This window comes from Miniopterus schreibersii (genome assembly GCF_964146895.1).
Source record: "Miniopterus schreibersii genome assembly, chromosome: 3".
Classification (NCBI taxonomy): Eukaryota; Metazoa; Chordata; class Mammalia; order Chiroptera; family Miniopteridae; genus Miniopterus; species Miniopterus schreibersii.
Genome location: NC_138103.1, coordinates 96374953 through 96397458, shown reverse-complemented (window position 1 = coordinate 96397458; position 22506 = coordinate 96374953). Strand labels below are relative to the sequence as shown.

The 22506-nt window shown below is 32.6% G+C and overlaps 1 protein-coding gene across 3 annotated transcripts in view; it reads right to left on the bottom strand.

Moving 5' to 3' along the window:
* The window catches only part of NIPBL (NIPBL cohesin loading factor), a 170233-nt gene that overhangs the window by 16665 nt on the left and 131062 nt on the right, over positions 1–22506 (bottom strand). For all 3 annotated transcript variants that reach the window (XM_081131107.1, XM_081131106.1, XM_081131108.1), the window contains 10 exons: positions 21544–21633; positions 19591–19805; positions 19382–19484; positions 19013–19111; positions 18769–18915; positions 16858–16992; positions 15896–15994; positions 14770–14823; positions 4960–5068; positions 3300–3436 (listed from right to left, as the gene is read on the bottom strand). In XM_081131107.1, coding sequence (XP_080987233.1) covers positions 3300–3436; positions 4960–5068; positions 14770–14823; positions 15896–15994; positions 16858–16992; positions 18769–18915; positions 19013–19111; positions 19382–19484; positions 19591–19805; positions 21544–21633 — 1188 coding nt within the window. The remainder of the gene's footprint in view (positions 1–3299; positions 3437–4959; positions 5069–14769; positions 14824–15895; positions 15995–16857; positions 16993–18768; positions 18916–19012; positions 19112–19381; positions 19485–19590; positions 19806–21543; positions 21634–22506) is intronic.

Below are 22506 nucleotides of genomic sequence, written 5' to 3'. Positions count from 1 at the left end.
CAAAAATGACAGATTGTCATGTACTGGTTTCCAGAGAGGCTATAAAATATGTCCACCACCAATCTGTAGTGGCTATTTAAAACCAAAACTAAAACCTATTCTCTCAACTTAGCAAATCCATTCCTCAGACTCTACCCCCACCCCTACCCCCCAAATAGCTCCAGTATTTAAAGGTACAGTTGATCTTGAAACAACGCAGGGGTTAGGGGCACCAAACCTCACATAGTTAAAAATCTGCATACAGTTTTGACTCTCCAAAAACTTTACAGTTGGTCCTTCACATCTGTGAATTCAATGAGAAAATAGTGTTTTTGATCCGTGGTTGGTGAACAGAGAGAGGCAAAATCCATGGAAACTAAGAGCTGACTATTTATTTATTTATATATTTATTTATTGTTAATCTTCACTAGGGGATCTTTTTTCCACTGATATTTTAGAGAGTGGAAGCAGAGAGACAGAGAGACAGACACATCGATAGGTTGCCTCTGCAACCAAGGTACATGCCCTTGGCAGGAACCAAACCTGAGGAATCAGTCCGAGGGCTGATGCTCTAACCATTGAGCTAACCAGCCAGGGCTATTTTATTTATTGAAAAAAATCCGTGTATAAGTGAACCTATGCAGTTCACACCTGTGTTGTTCAAGGGTCAACTATCTATGAACAGGAATGTTTATTAAGGAATTATTTGTTATCAATAGGAATCAATGTAAATACCTGCAAAAATAAGAAATGGTTAAATAAATCATAGGACATCCATAACACGGCTACAATGTATTCAAAAGAATGAATCAGATATATGTATCAGGTGATCTGAGATTAGTAAATATGCCTAACAGAAATGTATATAACATGACCTAATTTTTTAAAAAACTAGGTCAATCATTTATATATATGTGTCCACAATTATAGAAATATGGATAAATTATGTACGGTACTACAGGTTGCTTATCAAGAGACTAGGAGGAATAAAGATGGGGTTAGGATATTAAAAAAAAAAATCGAAACAGGTATTTATCATATGTAAGGCAGGCTTACAGTAGTCCCCCTTATATGTAGTTTCACTTTCCATGGTTTCAGTTACCTGGGGTCACCTACAATCCAAAAATATTAAATGGCCCTAGCCAGTTTGGCTCTGTAGTTGGAGCATCGGCCTGTGGTCTGAAGGGTCCTGGGTTCAATTTCCACCAAGGGCACGGACCTCCATTGCTGACTCAGTCCCCAGCCCCGGTGACGGCAGGTGCAGGAGGCAGCCAGTCAAAGTTCCTTTCTCTCTCCTCCCTCCCTCCCTCCCTCCCTCCCTCCCTCCCTCCCTCCCTCCCTCCCTCCCTCCCTCCCTCCCTCCCTCCCTCCCTCCCTCCCTCCGCCTTCCACTCTCTGAGGAGCAATGGAAAAAACATCCTAGGGTGATAAAAAAAAAAAAAAAAAATTAAAAGGGAAATTCCAGAAATAGACAGTACGTAAGTTTTCAACAGCATGCTGTTCTAAGTAGAGAGATGAAATCTTGAAATCTTGTGCTGTCTAGGACATGAATCATTCCTCTGTCCAGCACCGTCATGATGTATACATTCCCTGCCCATTTGGCACTTAGCCACCTTGATTAATCACACTGACTCTCCCAGGACCGCAGTGCCTATGTTCAAGTAACCCTTATTATTATTTTTTCATCTTCACCTGAGGATATTTTTTCCACTGCTTCTCAGAGAATGGAAGGGGAGAGAGAGGGGAGAGAGAGGGGAGGAGGGGATGACATTGATGTGAGAGACACACATCAGCTAGTTGCCTCCTGCACAGGCCCAACTTGGGCCAGGGATGGAGCCTGCCCCAGGTACATGGCCTTGGTGGAACTGAACCAGGGACCCTTCAGTCCAAGGACTGACACCTTAACCACTGAGCCATTATTTTACAAGAGTAGCGATGTGATGCTGGAAATTTGGGTATGCCAAAGAGAAGCCATAAAGTGCTTCCTTTCAGTAAGAAGATATGTATGTACAGGAAAAAGCATAGTATATAGGGTTTGGTACTATCTGTGGTTTCAGATATCTACTGGGGGGGTCTTAGAAAGTATCCCCCACAAATATGGGGGACTACTGTACTTAGGTAAAACTTTATATTTGTGTGTGTGTGTGTGTATATATGCATATAAAGTTGTATACCATGTTTTCAAAGTAACCCTGCTTTCAAAAAATGTTGGACCAAATGAGGACTATTTATACAAGTTACATTACAGTCCAGATTCTAGAAGCAAATGTGGTTGAATTTTAGTTTTGGGACTGGTTAGCCATGTGATATTGGGCAAGTTATTTATATTCTCTAAGCTTTAGTTTCCTTATCTGTAAAAGAGACAATAATGGTACCTACTTCACAAAGTAAGTCAGATAATGTATGTAAAATTCTTCACAGTGCTTGACATTATGCTGAGTAAATATTAGCTGTTATTATTACCCAAAAGATTACATATTAATCAATTTATTTCTGGATGTAATACAAGCCCTAAACAGAATTAGGGTCTCAGAGTATTATATGTTGATTTTATTTATTTACCTTCTGCTACATTCCTCAGTTCTTAACATTTCTCAGGACACCCTGAGATTTTCATCTAGAACTTATTTAGAGCACCCAAAAATCTGACCATAGCAGCAAAACAAATTTAGTAGAGAAAACAGTTACAATTAGCTCCTTAGGAACACTGAGAAAACAGTTAAGTGAAAAACTATTTACATTTTAAAGTTTTCAAAGCATGTATTTGTAAAAAGCCACTTAACTCACCATGTTGTCATATAAACTGCTGGATTAGTTTACTTAAGCAATGTTTTATTTAATTCTCACATTTGATTTTAGGAAAACTTGTATGTGTAATATTAACTTAAAGTAATAGCCTAACACCTCTGACATAATACTAGATGATATCCATATTCAATATATTGGTGTATTGTAAAAATAAATGTTTAAAAGAAAATATACTAAAATTGACAAATTAAAAGCAAATTCAGAATCCAAAAGACAGTAAGTTTCTAAATGACAGGAACTCTGCCTCATTCACCTTTGAGGTCTTAACAATAGTTACAACGTTTATTAAGCATATACGGAGAGTTTGGCTTAAGGAGCTTAATAAGAAATGGTGCCTGGACTTAATACATCAGAAAAATGTTACAGCTTGCCATAAATATTAGAACAGAAATTTGAGTACATGACACAGTTGATCTGTCAGTGAAAATGTGAATGACACAATGTGAATTCTAAAGTTAAAATACTCAGTACATGGCTCGTATAAGAGAGAATGAGGACAGTTCTATACTTACACTACATTTAGTGGTAAGGTATGGCTGCATAGTCATGGCATGTTTAACCATGAGCTGGGGTCTTATTTTGCTGAATAAGAACAAAGTGGTTATGCAAGCTACCAATCTTCCAGAGTTCACACCTTTATTGTCAGAGTCTGGAAAAAAACCAAAACAAGAAATAAGATGCTAAAATGATAATGCAGTGGAAATTATACAGACTATTATTTAAATTCCTCAATATTATCCCCTGAATAGATTTAGTACATGCCTCAGTAGAACTGATTAACATTTCTTATGAGAGCAGACTTCCTGCATTTCATTTCTGTCTTTATTATATAAATTACATATATTAAGAATAAAGGACAAAGAGGTTGCACTAGAGCAGGCAAGTTTTACCCTGAGCAGTGAGGGATCGAAGTTAAAAAGCAGAATGGAAGCTGGGAAGTTTAGGGATGGGCTTTTGGGAATAAACATGGTGTTGGTTATATCTAAAAATCGATGAAAGCCAATATGGGAAAGAAAGTTAGCAAAAGGGGACAAAACCAATTTAGCTGAGGTGATACTGTGTTTAAAGACACTGGGGGGGGGGGAATGATGCTGTAGTAGAAGAATGTTAAAAGATGGGAGTGAGAAATTAAGAAGTTGGACTAGTGCTACATTAGAAAAGAAAACAAAATACTGTTCAGGTGAGAGGAAAATGTTGCTAGTTAGAAGATACAATGGTTCTTGGGTGGCAAATTAGTTTTTAGAGGAAATTAGCAGCTTTTTAATATTAAGAGACAACAGTATCACCCTTAAAATCTAGGATAGGGAAAACAGAACAAGGAGATAAAAAGAAAAAGAGGTATACATGGGAAATGAAAAAAAAAAACAAACAAAAACAAAAACATTAAAAAATAAAACTGTATAAAAATATAAAGAGTATCAACAATTTCTTTAGGTGCCATACATGTACCTCTGCAAGAGGCAACTGGCCCCAATACTGGAGAATAACTGAGGCTTACTACTGTTCCTCATTCATAATGTACATCAGGCGAAGGGAAGTAATGTTAGTCTTGTGTACTTTAAGCCATAGATATCAATTTTGATTTTATAGTTTTATATAATTATTTATATTTTGATTAATAATTTCAGACTTGTCATTGATAATGTGACAAATATAACATTAAGTATTTAAGATTTTTTAAAATTAAAAATATTAATAGCTTTCTAGCACAAGAAAGATTAAGCACGTTTTTATATAACAATTAAAAATGATATTAGGAATGTACTACAAATCTTTTAAAAACACTTTAGTTAAAACAATTTCATTTTGAGAGAAAGTTTTATAAGGTTTAAAAGATATCAAACAGTTTTGGATAAGTACAATTAGCTAAGTATGTATTAGCCCTGGACTTCCTTTTATTCCTGTTCAATATGACATCTAAAATTATATGCTATTGAAAGATATGTGAAAGAGATGAGGCCCATACTTTTATTAAACTGCTCTAGATAATCTTAGAGAACTTTAACAATATAATAAAGGCTGCAACATCAAACAAAAAACAGATTTCATTTAAAAGTGAAGTAGTTCAGTATTAGGCTAAGCAGAGCCAGAGGCAAAAATGAGAAATGTGCCCAAACTATTTTAAAATATCTTATAAAATCAACTTAATGACCAATATATAAAATGTCTTACCAGCTAGAGATTCCTCATATTTAAGAATGTGCTCAACTAGGTTATCAACAAGTTGAGTACAAGCTTTCTTCACAGGTTTATATGAGGAATCCTCTTCGGACTTCAACAACTATATATGTATATATATAAAAAAAAAGATCCCAGTATAATTATTCATTAGGCAATAATAATAAAAACGCATTTAATGTGTCCATAACAAGATTTTCAATTTGTTATTTACAATTTAATACTAAAAATGCAAATTAATAAACAAAAATATAAAACAAATGTTTTAAAATAACTTATAAACCAGTAATTTATAAATACTTCCAAATAATTTTAGTATGAAGTATTTAAATTGCTGAATGTAGAAACTGAGATAGAATATGAGAAAAATAAGAAAGGTGACCTTCTTTTAAGAGTACCAACTCAATGCTAGTTGAACTATTTTAAAGAATTAGAATTCTATTCCTCATTATTCCAAGTCCTTTAATGTCTCAAAAACTATATTATGGATTAATTACATGTTTTATATAATCATAACTATATCTGAATTGCACCTTAAATCTTGGAATTATAAAATATAAGGGTAGATTTCGTCTGTGTTATCCTTTGCCAAATTATTAATAAACAATGTTAGAAAAGTGTTATGAATAATGAGACAAGGAAAAAAGATCAGTCTAACTACAGTCAATCCTCCCTAGCCTCCACCAAAGCCTCTAACTAATCCAATCTTTCATAATCATAGCTCAATGCAATGGGAAAGTCATCTGAGGCATATCTATTTTGTTAATAAAGATCAGCTAATAGAACTCTGGGAATATTAAAGTTGAAATGTGTATTTGATTTCTGTGAAGAGCTCCAATGTTGTCTTATATAACTTTCTGCAATCATGGAAATGTTCTATATCTGTGCTGCCCAATATGGTTGCCGTGAGCCACATGCAACTACTTAAACACTTCAAATGTGGCTAGTATAACTGAGAAATTAAAATTAAATAAAAATTAATTTAAATTAAAAAACCACGTGTGGCTAGTACTGGAAAACATACATTTAAACTTTCACTGCAAGATGCATGGATTATTAAACCAACCTAAAGCAATCAGAATAACACAGCAAATACATTAAAAATCATATTAAGAATGTACTACAAACTTAAACTTAAAGCAGTAAATCAAAGCAAAAGACTTCAATTTACCCAGTTTCAACTCTGAACAGTAAATTCTCTTTGTCCTGCTCCATAACTTAATTTCTTAAACAGCTATTAAAATCACATGCTGGCCTGTTCTTTTTCAGGCAGGAGTATAAATCAATCCCCTTATCCCTGGTTTTTCTTTTTCTTCTCCAAGATATTAAGTATACACAAAAGTATTAATCATAAATTTTGGTTCATGACATACCATCAATATTGCTATGTGTCCCTTTAATTTACATCTGACAATACACTGTGAACCCAACTCAAGAACAAGGATATTTCCAGTAATTTACATTTCCCAATGTGCTCCTTCCCTTATGCCATCTTCCTTTTTTACTTTCAAGGTAACCACTATGAGGAATTTGTTAATTTCTTTGCTTTAAAAAAACTGTCTAAGATGTGCACTGTTTATAGTTTTCTACATCTTTTTGCCTTTTTCATTAAACATTATGTCACTAACTGTAATCCAGGCTGTTGCATGTAACTGTATTTTATTTGTTTTCACTACTATACAACTTTAATTTGTCTTCTGGCACACATATGCAAGATTCTATTGGGTACCTACCTCATAGCGAAATTGTTGGGCCATAGGACATATGAATGTTCAACTTTATGAAATCATGCTATTTTGAAAAATTGGTTGTAATATTTTCTAGGTTAGTAGCAGTATTTAAGAGAAACTATTTAATCCATCTCTTCCCCATCATTTATCATCTGACTTCTCGTTTTGCCAATGAAGTGGGTGAAAAACGTGGTCTTCATTTGTATTTCCTGTATTTACTAATGAGGCTGAGCGCCATTTAGGCCATATGTGTTATTTCCTCTATAAAATGCCTATTCGCGACTTTTACCCATTTTTCTACCAGGACTCTTGCCTTATATTGGCTCGTAGGTGAGGAGTTCTTTATATCTTCTTAATAGCAATCATTTCTCAGTTACATATATGTCAAGTATCTTTTCTCGGTGACTTGTGTTTTCACTTTCTTTAAGATGTCTTTTGATTCCTAAAAGTTCTTCATATTAAGGTAGTAAAATTTATCAATCTCTTTTTAAGGTTAATGATTTCTGTTCCCTCCAAAAATTCAAAAATATATTTACATATAATTTTCTTCTAAAAGTTTTTAAGATTTCCTTTAATCTATATTGTGTTGATTGTTGAGCTGAAGTAGGAATCAATAAAAAAAAATTCCTTAAAAATAGATAGCTAATGGTCCCAGCCTCGTTTACTGAAAATCCTTTCCCTATTAACTGCGGTGCCATTTGTTTTATAGTAATTATATCTTATATATGCGGAGGATTATTTCTGGGCTCTCTATTGAGCTTGGGAGTCTTCCCTCTAGAATTTTTTGGAATAGTTTGAGAAGGATAAGTGTTAGTTCTTTAGCACTATACAGTATTATGTACTATATCTTTAAAAATTACTTCGGATGTTTGGTAAGGCAAATCAATATTCCTGCATTTTTTAGAAGTAACAATTATTCTGAGCTGTTTGCTTTTCCACACATATTTTACAACTACCTTGACATGTTTGATGAATATTTTTTGTTCTTGATTTTGATGAGATCTCTTTTGACATTCTCTCATTTAGCATAACTTTCATTTTAGGTTTTGCAGTTCATTCTGTCAGATTTTACTTTTTTTTTTTTTTTAGAAGTTATCATTCAAGGGTATTAAATTTTATTTAAAAATGTCCTGTATCCTCTGAAATGATTATTGAAATATTTCTTCTTTAATGTTAAATCACACACACTGATGTTAAACCATGAGTATGTAAATATGTATGCTTATGAATATGTATACATACACACATCTTATTTGGATGCATTTCAAAGTAAATCGTAGGTATCAGTATACCCTCCATTTTTCTGTTTGAGATAAATTTACATGAAATGTACAAATCTTCAGTGTACATTTGCTCAGTTTTATGAAATGCATTCAGCATTGTAACTCAAACTCCAACTAAGACATAGAACAGTGGTTCTCCATCTTTAGCTTATCAGAATCATCTGCAGAGACAGTTAAAATATAGAATGATGGGCCCCACCTTCAGAGTTACTGTTTCATGAAGTCTGGAATAAAGCCTTAGCATGTGCATTTCTAACAAATCCCAGGTAATCTTGGTAACTGTTAGAACTATTGACAGACTATTACCATTACCCCAAAAGTTCCTTCATATTTCTTCCAAATCAATCCCTGGCCCACTGTAACCACTCTTCTGATTTTTTTTCCAATATAGATTAGTTAGCCTCTCCTAGAACTTCACATAAATGGAATCTGAATATGTACTCTTCTGTGTAAGGCTTCCTTTACTCTGCATAAATGTCTTTATTGTTCATCTATGTTGCTGTATATATCAATAGTTTATTCCTTTATGATGTAGAGTACTATTAAATTGTATGGATATATCAGTTGTTTTTTTAGCCCATTCACTGGTTGATGGAAACAGAGATAGTATTTAATTGTAAAATCAGGCAGGAGAAACCAAGCTGCTCCTTCCACACTTTGCTTAGAAGTCTCCTCAGCTAAATACACAATTTCATTACTTGAAGGCCTACCTTCCACAAAATACTGAAACAAGAACACAGTTCAGCCAAGTTCTTTGCCACTTTATAACCAGGACTACTCTTTCTCCAATAGCAAGTTCCTCATTTCTATCTGAGACCTCACCAGAATGGCCTTTACCATCTACAGTTCTACCAACATACTGTATGTGATATGTATTCTCAAAGACAACAAAGATTTTCTCTACAGCTCTCCTTTTTTCCCTCTGAGACGTCACCAGAACTGCTTTTAAATGTCTTTCCAGAGCAATATCAGCTTTTTCTAGTATGCACCTCAAAATCTTCCAGTCTCTACCGATTACCAAATTCCAAAGCTGTTTCCACATTTTTAGGCATTTGTTTTAGCAGCAACCCACCTCTTTGTATCAATTTCTGTCTTAGCGTGGGCTGCTATAACAAATAAAATATTCCAAGTGTCTTAAAGAACAGAAATTTATTTCTTATAGCTCTGGAGATTGGGAAGCCCTAGATCAAGTTGCCAGCATGATTGGTTTCTGGTGAAGATCCTCTTGCAGCCAGCTTACAGAGAGTTATTGTCTTACTGTGTCCTCACACAGCAGAGAGCAGAGAGATCATCTTTCTCATGTCTCTTTTTTGAAGGGCACTAATCTGATTGATGAGGGCTCCACCCTCATGACCCAATTATCCTCCAAAGGTCCCATCTCCTAATATCACATTGGTGATGAGGCTTCAACATAAGAACTTTGGAAAAACAAAAATATTCAATCCATAGCATTCTTCGAGGAATCCTTTTGAAAATGAAGACCCATAGACTACTGAAAGCTTTTACTATTAATTCCACCCCCACCCCTCAATCTTCCCTAAAGGAACCTACAACATTTTACCAGGTTAACTGTTACTTAGGGAAAAGGAAATTATCAGATCTTTTAGGGATTACTGAAAAGTAGCTCTGAAATGAAGCTAATTCCAGGAGACCCAAAACATCGCTGTACCCCACCAATCAGAGTAGGTATGGAGGTCAAGTGATCCAAGGAAGTATAGCTCAGATCAGGTCTATTTCACAATGAGGTCAGTGGGTCCCCAAACCCATTCTATGATTATTTTCCCCAGTTCTTAAATACGTAACTGGAATAGATGTACGCAGATGACAGAATCTCCACCTTGGCCCTTTGATTTGTGGAGTGAGAGCTATCGCAGGGAGAAAAGCGAAGTGGAAGCCACTATGACTGCTTCTATCTAGAAAAATAGTAAATCAAAAGCAATATTGCATTATTCAAGAGATTGTCGAGATTAGTGCTACCATCAAAGACTTGAAGGATGTACCTATGGCTTCATGGGGAGTTCCCTATGATCAGTTGACAGATGAAGAGAAGACTTGGGCCTGGTTTACAGAGGGGTCTGCCCAATATGCAGGAACCACCTGAAAGTGGAGAGCTGTACCAATTCTGTACCTTTCTGGGACATCCCTGAAGGACAGTGTTGAAGGGAAATTCTCCCACTAAGCAGAACTCTGAGCAGTGCATTTGGTTGTTCACTTTCCTTGGAAGAAGGAAAGTGTAATTATATGCTGATTCATGGGCTGTGGCCAACGGTTTGACTAGATGGTCAGGGACTTAGAAAGAACATGATTGGAAAGTTGGTGACAAAGAACTCTGGGGAAGAGGCATGTGGATAGACATCTCTGAATGGGCAAAAAAGAGACAATATTTTTCACTTGAGTGTCGACTGTTCACGAAAGGGTGACCTTGGCAGAGGAGGATTTTAATAATCAAGTGCATAGAATGACCTATTCTGCAGATAACTTCTCTGAGGATATCAGCCGCTTCCCCCAGCCACTCCTTTCATCACCGAATAGGCTCATGAATAAATTGTCCAGGGTAGCAGGGATAAAGCAGGTTATGTATGGGCTCAGCAACTGGACTTCTATTCATCAAGGCCAACCTGGCTATGGCCACCTCTGAATGCCCAATCTCCCAGCAGTAGAGAACAAGACAGTCCCTGATATAAAACCATTCTCTGGGGGATCAGCTAGCTACCTGGTGGCAGGCTTATCACACTGGACTGCTTCCATCATGGAAGAAAAGCATTTTGTTCTTACTGAAATAAACACTGATACTGGATACAGATTTGCTTTCCTTACAAGCAATGTTTCTGCCAAAACCACCACCTATATGTGCATGTATATATGTATGTATTCACATACACATACTAACAAAATTATTAAGTCAGTGAACAGTTTGGTACATGTATAAATTTGAAGCTATTTCATGTAGTACTTGAATTTTCCTTAGGAAACCACATTCTATGAATTGTAAATCATTGATCTATAAGAAACTGACCCAAGAAGGAAATAGTAAAAAGGAGAAATATCTGAAATTGGATGGAATGAAAAGTGTGTATATGAACTCATGTGGAAATAGTGTGCTTATTTTTGACTCAATTCCAATAACTTCAGTAGTCCATTCTCCATATCCTTCCTAGCTTCTCTTAAAATGTATGTATACATCTTGTTATAACTGCTAAATAGTAATGTCTCTGTCACATGTATTTGTATAAGTATTTTTGAGCTTTCTTTCTTACATTAAATTAAACTCTGCTAGTCTAATGATTATATCACAAAGTCACAATGTCACTGGTAAACTAAATTGTTGACAGGAACTAAAGTAGGAAAGCATAAAATATTGAGAAAAAATTGAATGGATAAAGTAACAAAAGAGAACTACAGAGTCAAGATATAAAAAATATAAAACTACTACTGCTTAGAGATTAAAATCTAGTCATCTCTTTTCTGCTTCTAACTTGTCAATAATGCATAGGAATATTATCTTAAATTCTTACACACACACACACACACACATATTTTAAATTGATTTAAGAGAGAGAGGAAGAGAGAGGGAGAGAGAGAAAAGTCAATGATGAGAAAGTCATTGATCGGCTGCCTCCCATGTGCCCCGAGGGGGACTGACCCAGGTTAAGTGCCCTAACCAGGAATCGAACCTTGATCTCCTGGATCATAGATCGATGTTTAACCTCTGAGCCATGCCAGTCGGGCTAGATTCTTTTTAGTAATACTAAATAATAACATTTCTGGCAGTTACTTTTATTTCTTAATCATTTATTCTAATTATCAGATGAAACATGGATATACTGCCTTCTAGAAATTACAATGTCCCCTTTAGAATAGCAGAGATAAATATAATGAAAGTAGTAATAAAGGTATATAATATAGTTAATTATTTGATTTAGAAGGGAAATGATGCCAAATACAGCACGTAAAATCATGAAATGGTTCATGAAGAGAATCTAAGATATAGATTGAATAATATAAGGACTCATCATGAAGGTGTTTAAAAAGACATCTTAAAATTTTTTTTTAAAGCAACATACTGCTACACACCACCAGAATGGCTAAAGTTAAAAAGACTGACAATACCAAGTACTGGTGAGGATGTGGAGCAAGAGAAACATTGCTGGTTCAGCCATTTTAGAAAAGCAGTTTTGGCAGTTTCTCATTTACCACATGACTCAGCAATGGCACTCACAGAAATTTACTTATGAGATATGAAAACACACATCCACACAACTTGCACACAAATATTCATAGCAGCATTTTTCATAATAGGCCAAAAAGGAAGTAATCCAAGGGTCTATGTATTTATGAATTAATAAAGACATTATGATACTACTGATACCATTTAGCAATAAAAAGGAAAAATATTAATATACCAGCAACATTCTTCTAATTAAGAAAGTCAAACACCAAAGACTACAAGCTATATGATTCCACTGAAACAAAATTCTACAAAAGGTACAACTATAGTGACAAAAAGTAGACGAGTGGTTTCTCAGGGTCAGGGAAAGGGGCTCCACTACAAAGAGGAACAAGGAAGCTTTTAAGGGTGATATTCTATATCTTCATTGTGCTAGAGGATACATCACTATATATATAATTATTAAAATTAATCAAGATGTATACCTAAAATTAGTGAGTATTTTTGCATGTAAATTATGCCTCAATAAAAAAATTTTAGTTGTTAAGATATCATTAAATACTGTTTCATTACTAAAAGTATTGCTAAAAATTTTAAAGCTAAAAATTTTAAAGTAAACAGAAAGAAATGAACTTCACTAGATAGTAAATTGCTGACATAACCAAACAGGAAAAAGTTATTTCAAGACAAGCTTCTAATGGTATATCTTTAGTGAGCTATAGATAAAAAGAAATGCAAAAAAAATCTTACACTGTATCTAGTAATCTTACTGTTAATATAGTAGGGCAAAGCAGATAAAAATTATGTTCACTTCCTTTGGTACCAATTTTTACCCTTAAAGGAAAGAATAAAATAAAAAAAGGAGAATCTCATAATCTTAAATTTGAATTATAAATATCAATATAAGTTCTTGATTTATTTTTCTTTTTCTAAAAAAATACATATTTTAAAAAGGCCCAAAGCTATGATAACTCTTAACAAACAGCCACAGCACCCAGATAATTCCCATTGAAGGGAATTAGGGCTCCTTGGAAAAATGGCTAATTTCAGGTTTGGGCAGGAAATGCACAATATGAGTCTGGGGCATCTTGTAGAGGCAGGAGTTACTCAGGTTACAAAAGAATAACGAGGTTACATCAAAAGGATAAAAGACCAACTTGAAGGGACTAACAATGGGCAAAGATGGTACAATCTGAGCTTCAAAATGAATTACGATTGTAAAAAATTAAAATACATCAAAACACAAAAATCTGTTAGTTCATACTGATATTAAAAAATGAAAAAACTGATTAGTGATCTTTGGAGGATGACATGGAAACTCATTATTCAGAAAAACGATAAGTAATGGAAATGAATCAAGCATTTCCTCTGCCTTTCCTGTACAAACTATATTTCACAGTAATAAATAATCAGGACAAAATTCCTCTTTAAAAAAGAACCCCAGATAATTAATACGAAACAAATAAAATAATTAGGAAAAAAAACACATTTTTTGGACCTTTCTAATGAAAATAATGAATCTAAGTAATCATTTAAAATCAATCCTAAAAAACTTTGTAATAGATGCATCAGGCTGACAACACCTTAACTCAGAGATTACTTAAAATGGGACAACCAAATATTATATGCCTCCTGATGTGATGCAATGATATTCAGCATCGCCTATAAGTATTGTCCCTTACTCTCAAAACTGAACTTAAATATTATTAAGCCTCTAGATCTAAGAGGTACAGGAAAAAAATGGTGAGTAGAGAAACAACTTAAATGACATCAGAAGGAAGAGATCTTTGAAATCCAGAATGTAGGACATTCTACAGAAAAACATGTAAGTGGCATGAAAAAGGAGGTGTAAGGGGTCAACTATTATAGATTATGAGACTTAAGAGCCATACCAACCAAAACAACTGCAAACCAACTATAAAAAAATATTTTTGAGACAATCAGGGAAATGTGAACAATAAGTATTAGATATTAGGAAATAATTTATTAATATTTATTTTGATATAGATGACAATGATATTGTTTTTTTTGAAGCAATTTCTGTTAGAGACAGATACTAAAGTATTTATGGGTGAAATGATATAAAGTATGGGAATTGCTTTAAAAATATTACAGAAAAAAAAGGATGGGCGAGAGATAGATTAAACAAGATTGGGAAAATGTTGATAATTTTTGAAGCTGGGTGATAGGTACTTATATTTATTCAAAAACTTCTGAATAAAAAAATTTATAGGGTGATAAACATTTCTACTTATGAAATTTTATAGGAAATCCTGTATGTTTTATAATATATCAGATAATGTAAGTATATATTTAATGCAATCTGTATATCTATTTATAGATCTCATGTCTATCATCTAGATTAAAGTCATAAGGAAAAAATAATTATCTGGAAGGGAAGACAAAATTTCAATTACTGATTAAAAAAATTTATTTGTAATAAGTAATTGAATAATGGATTAAATAGGGGTATTAACCAAAACAGTCTAATATATTGAAATAAATTGTCCCTACCAAAAGGCAAATATCTAAAAAATAACTAAAAATGTTATATCACAAAGTCTACAAAGAACTTCTATTAAATTTCATGTTATATGTTATCAGGAGTCAAAATAACACTCACGTTTTGAAGTAGTTGCTCAAACCAGTCATATCCAGTATCTCTGCATGCTGCAACCTATGGGGTAAAATATGGTGAAACTATCAAAACTAGAAATTTACTTATTCTAAATAAAATACTATTTTATGCTTTAGCCTTAAGTATATAAATGCCTCATCAATGTCCTCAATGAAAAATTTTATTTATTTTTATTTTTATTTATTCTTTTTATTTTCTAAGTCTTTGAAATCTGGTGTAAATAAACTATTATTTTCAGTAAGCTGATACTTTACCAATGTTGAAGAATTTTATTCTAAAAATATTTTAGAATACATTAAAATTAGAGTAATGTATTGAAATTAAATGTGGTATTACATTTTGAACAATAACTTGAATCTCATGGTGTGAGAAATAACTGTAAGGTCTAAAACAATAAAAGTGGAAATGTTTGCTTCCTATTTTCCTTCTAGATAGCAGATCTAAAGACATCAGTGAAACAGAGATAATCACGTAATTGATAATATAAAAATTCTTATGTTAAAACTGTGAAAAGTATCATGAGTTAAAAAATTTATAGCTTGAGTATAATTAAACATAATGATCCAAGTACCAATCTAACAAAGAATGTAATATCAACACTGTTTACAAGGAATTCTTTCTAAACCCTTTGAAATTGAATTCCTAGGGCTTCTCATGTTTCTAGAGTTAATATTAAGATTTTATATTTCTGACTTCAATATATTGTTAAATGTCTTTAAAGTTTTAATAAATTTATGCATCTTTTTTAAAATATAAATTAAACATAAAGAAACTAATCTTACTTTATGTTTTCTGAAAAAGATAGGAATTACTATCTCATTTCAAATTGCTATCCTTGGACTACTAGTGTACCTATTCATCATTCACTTCTTTCCCTCTCAGGTTTCAATGATTGGAGAAATTTGAAGAATTTCAATATCGGTGCTTAAGTCAATGAATGCCAAAATACGGGGCTATGTAGCAACACCAATCTCATTTTACTTGCATCCCTTGAATATCTCCAGAAATATAAAATAAGGGAAGTAGTATTAAATGTCAAGGTTAACCAAATATCTCAATATTGCCCCTCCCTTTGTAAAATGGACCATCCCCTTGTTGCTGTCCTTCTTACCACATCAGTGATGTTTAAAATTTTCCTTGTCATTGCTTCTTTGTCATTGTGTGGAGTTGGAGTAAACCAGAGTTTTTGGAATGTTTCATTTACTAATTTCTAGAAGAAAGAAAAATTTCAAACTAAGTAATTCTAGGAAAAATATGGCAAAATGCTCTATCCCAAATTCTTATTGAAGCCTAACAGAAAGCTACAAATAACTAATCAAAACACAAGCTACTGGGAAATTTTTTATATGAATTTCTCAGTTTTTAGAAAATCAGGTTTCTCAAAATTCTAATTTTTAAATTTGGTAAATATTTTAAATGGGTGACACTATGCCTAGCCTAGAACTTCTGCATAGTACACACTTACATGTTTTAAATCAACCTAAAAATATATTTTTATTAGATTTGGGGGAGAAGTTATTTAAAACAAATGAACAAAAATATTGGGATAATCATACACACACACATATATGTAAATTCACTAATAAACTCAGGATAAAACTTTCAACAAACTATTTACTAATTCAGAAAACCAAGCATATATCATGCAAAAATATCAAAGTAACTTTTATTTGATAATACATTTCTTAAATATAATGCAATCCCTACAATGCCATTAAATATTATAATTGCTGAATCTGTTGGGAAAGAATCCGCTTTTATTAATTAATACAAGATCTAGAAATAAATATGTATTAAGGTAAGTCTTTTTCTTGAATTTATAATCTTAAAATATTGATTCACTTAACAAAGTTTTATATACATGGATGGGCAAAAGTAGTTTTACAACTGTGAGTATGTGAAACAGTTTATTCTTGTATCCTTATTAATTATTGCATTATTTAGCATACAAACTGTAAACCTACTTTTGTCTACCCCTTATAGTTAAAGCAACATCTAGATATAATAAACATTTAAATTATTTTAACACATTAATGAAAAATGAATTTTAAAGTAGTCAGTGTTTTATCTTACCTTAATGCCCTCTTCATCATTAACTCTGCGAATCATTTTTACACACATTTCTGTAATTTTTGGAAATGTTGGTTGTTCAATACAGATGTCTCTTAGAATCTTTATTACTCTTTTCCTGACACTGATGCCAGTATCCTAAGGACAGAAAGGTATTTTTAAATGCTAAAAAAAAAAAAATCAATAAGCCTAGGTGTATAAAATTTCATATAATAAAATTAGAAAATAAATACCAACAAGCAGGAGAGTCACTATAGAGTGATAAACATGGCCTACACAGTTCTTCTTTATATGCTTTCTTATGTTACTATAAAATATGGGTTATTTTATTATATTGTCATCATTTGAAAGTGTGATATCCAATACATGAAAAAATATTAGTTAGCACTGAACACAATACTAGAGTATCAGCTTGCGAAAATTAAATGGTATAACTAACATGAAGCTTTCAGAATAGCGCCCAGCAATTAAAACAGCATATGAAACACTTTTAGCAAAAATGTCTAACCTAAGTCTAATCGAACCATTGTCACTATCTTGTGGTTTATAGAAAACACAAGAAACAGAAGAACCATTTAAACAAAACAATAAGGAATAATAAGACTCACGTGGTCAGTAAATGTGTAAAAAAGAGTTAGAGAATACCTTAATTTACAAACATGACCAGCAAATGCAAGGTATGATCTTTGATTAGATTGTTTAAAAAAAAAAAAGGGTAAAAAAGAATTTCTGGGTCCAATTTTTGGGACAACTGAAGAATTTGAATATGAACTGGTTATTAGATAATATTTTGGTTGGGTGAGATAATGGTTTTTATTAGCAAGGGCAGTATCCTTAATTTTTGGAGAGTTAAACTCAAACATCTATGGAAGTAGTAAAATGTTTTAGACTAATTTAGCAAAAAATATAGATGACATATGGTGGTGGATACATGGGTGTTCACTGTACTATTTTTCTTTAACATTACAAATTTTCATAAAGCACTGAACACTTAGTGTGTAAAATTATTTTCATTATGCAGTTTAGCAATTGTGAAAATATTGTAGAATATATTCCCAGGGCAGATGCTGTCAGAGTTCATTAGCTCTGAGAATACTGTAGGTTTTGCCCTTCATTCTTGAAAAGACTGAGGCACTAAAATTCCTTTGTTTCAATCAAGATTTTATGATAGTTGAAGCTGAAATTATCTATAATTCTCAATCACACAGTATTCTGGTATTAGGCTAAAGGTGAAAACTCCTGCTACTGCACGTGTCTAATGCATCTCTGTCAATATGCCTGCAATGTGTGGTATGTAGATTCTGCAGATATCTAGTAATGCCGATGTTTCCTTTTATATTCCAGGAAAATGCTTGAGGGCCAGAGAAATCCATGACATACAAGAAAATTAAGTATCTTAGAACAGTATTTAAGTTTGCACTTAAGACACAAATGACTTTCTGGTTAAACTTGCTTATCATAATTCAACTTTAAGGAAACATCATGCAAACAATACACATAAATAATTCAAAAATACTGTCAAATATCAAAGTTTTGTACTTAGCTCTCACTGAAATAATTCTTCCTATTTATATACATACATACATATACACATATAATTACTCCAGATTCCTGTCCAAAATATTTAACTATGCCATGTAGTTCCTAACATTTACTCATCATAAACTGATACAATCAAAAGGCAATGGTAACTGAAAAAAGGAATCCAATTTTCACCAATGATTTGTTTTACAATATTGAGCAGCCCTCCTGAAATACGTCCTTCTTTAGAAACTGCTATAATTCACAGATTGGGCAATATAAATATATAACTGATATTTACTTTTCTAGCTTAACATTAAAAAAAAGATGTGATAGTACTAGGAATACCAAGTTATATTCATGAATCAAATAAAAATGACAAAATAAACAAACCAATATTCTTTCAATCAGCATATCATAATACTGCTCAGCAAGCTGAGGTCGACAAAGGACAAATCGACCTAGTAATTCTACTGCTGCTTCTCGGACACTAGTGGAGTTATCCATCAATCGTCCATGAACTCCACGCTGCATATCAAGCTGAAGAAAAATAAAGAAAATATGCAATTTACACGTAGAGCTAATATTTTAATTTGCATAGAAAGCTCAATTAAGAATAATGTGTGCTCCTCTTTACCCTTGCTAGGATACTGGGGTCCACAGCAACAACCTCAGATAAACACTTCATGGCCTTTGTTCGAACAGCAATTGCATTTTCACCAAGAACTCGAAGTATCTGCCAAAAAAAAAATGGACATTTTCATAAATTTTAGAATACATAACATTTAACAAAATATAGCATGCTAACAAGCAAAAGAACAAAAATAAAAATCGTATTTCTCTCTCTTAATTTTTATATGTGAGTAAAAGACCTATTGTCAACATAGAAACAAATGCTACTTTCATTTTTATCTGTTTTCAATAATGAACAGATATCATATACTACCCAAGTATCTAGAATTAGATAAATTAATATCACTGTATAAGAAATTCTGGTCCAGTTTACCTGTGTCAAATAAATATCAAAGCTCTGGGCAAACGGCCTCATAGAGGCCAAGTATCGAACAATCAAACAAGCATCATCATAGTCCACAGTATCAGAGTTCATCCTGCAACAAAAAGTCATTAAATTTTTATTTATTTTCTTGTAAAGCAGGTAAATAGATTTCAGAGAGAAAACTAAGAAAGTAAAGATGTCTTCTCTCTGGATCTTACTTTAATGTGCTGAACTGAGAAGGCGTGGTTTTGATAATGCTTCTAAGAAACTTTTTCCGGTTTTCAGCTCGATGCATAATTTGACCAGTTGTCTCAACTTCCTTTGCATGATGTGTACCTTCAGATGATTCCTCATCTTTTTGTGATTTCATTGCTTTTTCTGTTTCCAGAGTTGTGTCACGGAACCACTGGGCTATATAGAATTTACGAGAAAACTATAAAGAAATTAGATAAGATGTGAGTTTGATGAAATTGGTACACAAAATCAGGAATACAAATATTAAGATTTATTTTAAAACAACTTCCATTAGATAAAACCAGATTCTAAGAAAGTTGGAATGTTCAGAATATCTAAATAATAGAAAACATTATTTTACTTTTTCCCATTATAATGGTGTCAAAAGATAATTTGATAAACACAATTGTATTAAATCTAGAATACTACTATAGACTACTTTAAGGACAGTATCACATGAGTCAGTAAAATTAGATAGATAATGGGTCAACTAAAAAAGTTCAGAGCAAATGGATAAAATGCTGAAGGCCAGAGACTAGTTATTTTCAAAATTTCAACTTCTTAAAGAAATACACAGCCAATTAGTATTGAAATATTTTAATGCTGAGTCATACCTATAATCTGTTCATTTCAATGACTGAAAACCTTCAGTAGTTGGCTAAATAGCTTAGTTATCTTCAATATCTTTAGATTCCATCAGTTAAAAAAATATTTAAAAGTATCCCAATATATGCATTCTGTTCCCTAATATAGTTATAAATTTTAGAGAAGGAACCATTATACTAATGTTTTTGATACTTAATATAGTATACACAAAAATGAATTAAGGATTATATTAAAAATAAATATACATATAAAATTCTAATTGTTTCTTTTTATATGCTAACAGATCACCTCTTGCACCACCTGGGCCATGACCACTTTGAGGACCAATGATCCAGCCTTGTCTCAAAGATAACCTACAGAAGATTTGCAAATATTTCCCATGTCACACAATTTCAGTGCAGCAAAACCTCAATATAATGGACTAATTCAGGTGAGGGTGTGTCCATTAAAGCCAAAAGTCCGTTATATAATAAAGTAAGTTTTCTGAATGTAAATGTTAAAAAATTGACAAATGAGTTTACCTGTTTTTACTTATGTAGACAGGTTTATTAAAATTAAGTATGTATTAAAGGTTTCATTTCACAGAAAAGTTTTCTATATGTATTACTGTAATTTTAAATTTATACTGAATAGGTCTAGGAAATGCATGAATTCACCAGTCACCAAGAGAAAACAAATGCAACACATCTGCGGCTTGCCTTAGTGCACATCGGAACACTGGCCAGCAGCATTAAAACTGCTGCACACAGTCACAGACCACCCGACAATTAGTAAATGGAACCAATTACTTCTTGAGATGTGGCTAATCATTCCCAGAACATTGTTTATGAGTAGTGACTCTTGGATTTAAATATGGAGACTATAGTTGTAGATATGTAATATTTATTTATGTTGGCGAAATCACTACAGCGTTTTTCCAACATGTGGTCTATTTGCTAATGTTGGTTAAAAATAATGGTGAACTAATAAAAAAAAATAAGCTGTTAATTTAATTATAAGCAAATCTTGGTTAAAGGCATTTTAAAATTAACAGGGTGTTAATTTTCACATATGACACACAGACTGGAAATTTTGTCCATTAAATCTGAAGTCTGTTAAATCAAGGTCAGCAAAATCGAGGTTTTGCTGTACACTATAATATCTGTACCAGAATTCAATATAAGACAAGTCAATCCATAATCATTCTTTGCTGTTTAGATTAGCAACTATCCTTTTGTTTCAAAAACAGATATTCCAAACAATTTTCCTCTTCATGATAATTCCCAAGTTTCTTTCAGACCCAATTTGAATAAACATGGCATAAAAAAAAAAAAAGATTGATAGAATCCTACCACTAGTGAAGGATCTGTCTCAGTGTTTTCTTCCAAGTAATCAAGCAACGCTTTTTGCAACTGCTGGATTTCATCTTCTCCTCCTGAAACCTATAAAATAAGCCAAATAAGAAAAAAAATTACTAATGTACTTTAATAAATTCCATAGTTGTAAATATAAATCTGAGGAAAAAAATGATAAAAATGAAAATATAAATATAGCAAGTAAATGGAAGAAATAGAATAATTTTTTTGAATATATCGATAGCTGAGGTTGGGCTTTTTTCTATGAACTTCATGTCATCTTTCTTTGAGGAAGCTCCTAAGTAGCTGACATAAAATTTATCAGAACAATGTGTTAAATCCTCAGAGGTAGAAAGGTCCTAGCACTGGTTTCCTGTTTGGAAAAAGAAACAACTCCAAACTTTTAATCTAGTAAATGGAAACTGTTATTATCTGTACTATTATGTGTTATAGGTTTCTTTGGGATGTTATTTTAAAAAAGGACATTCTGGAAGGGGTATATTTTTATTTATAATTAATATAAAAATAGTAATTCACTTCATGTAGGATATTAAATATACAGTGGGTGAGCTGTTCACTTGATAAAGGAGCAAAAAGGTACTGAATGATTAGGTCCTGTCAAAAATAATATAGAGAAGAAATTAACTGTGAGTTGACATTCATGTCTATAGCTTATACTATAGCTTTGCCTCAAGAAATGCCAAATGTATGGTTTAGAATACATCTAAGTAGAAAACAAGGATTACAATACACCATGTTCTAGGAGAGTGATGAAATGGATACCTTCAGAAATTCATCATAGAACTTTAAACTAGTACACTGCAAACTTTCAAAAGCAATTTGAAGTATGCCAAGAGCCATAAAAATATTTACAAATGACTCCTCCTACTACTACCATTGTAATTAGGTAGTTTATTAATAGTAAAATAGGAACAGAGCAAAGGGGAAGACAGACATTAT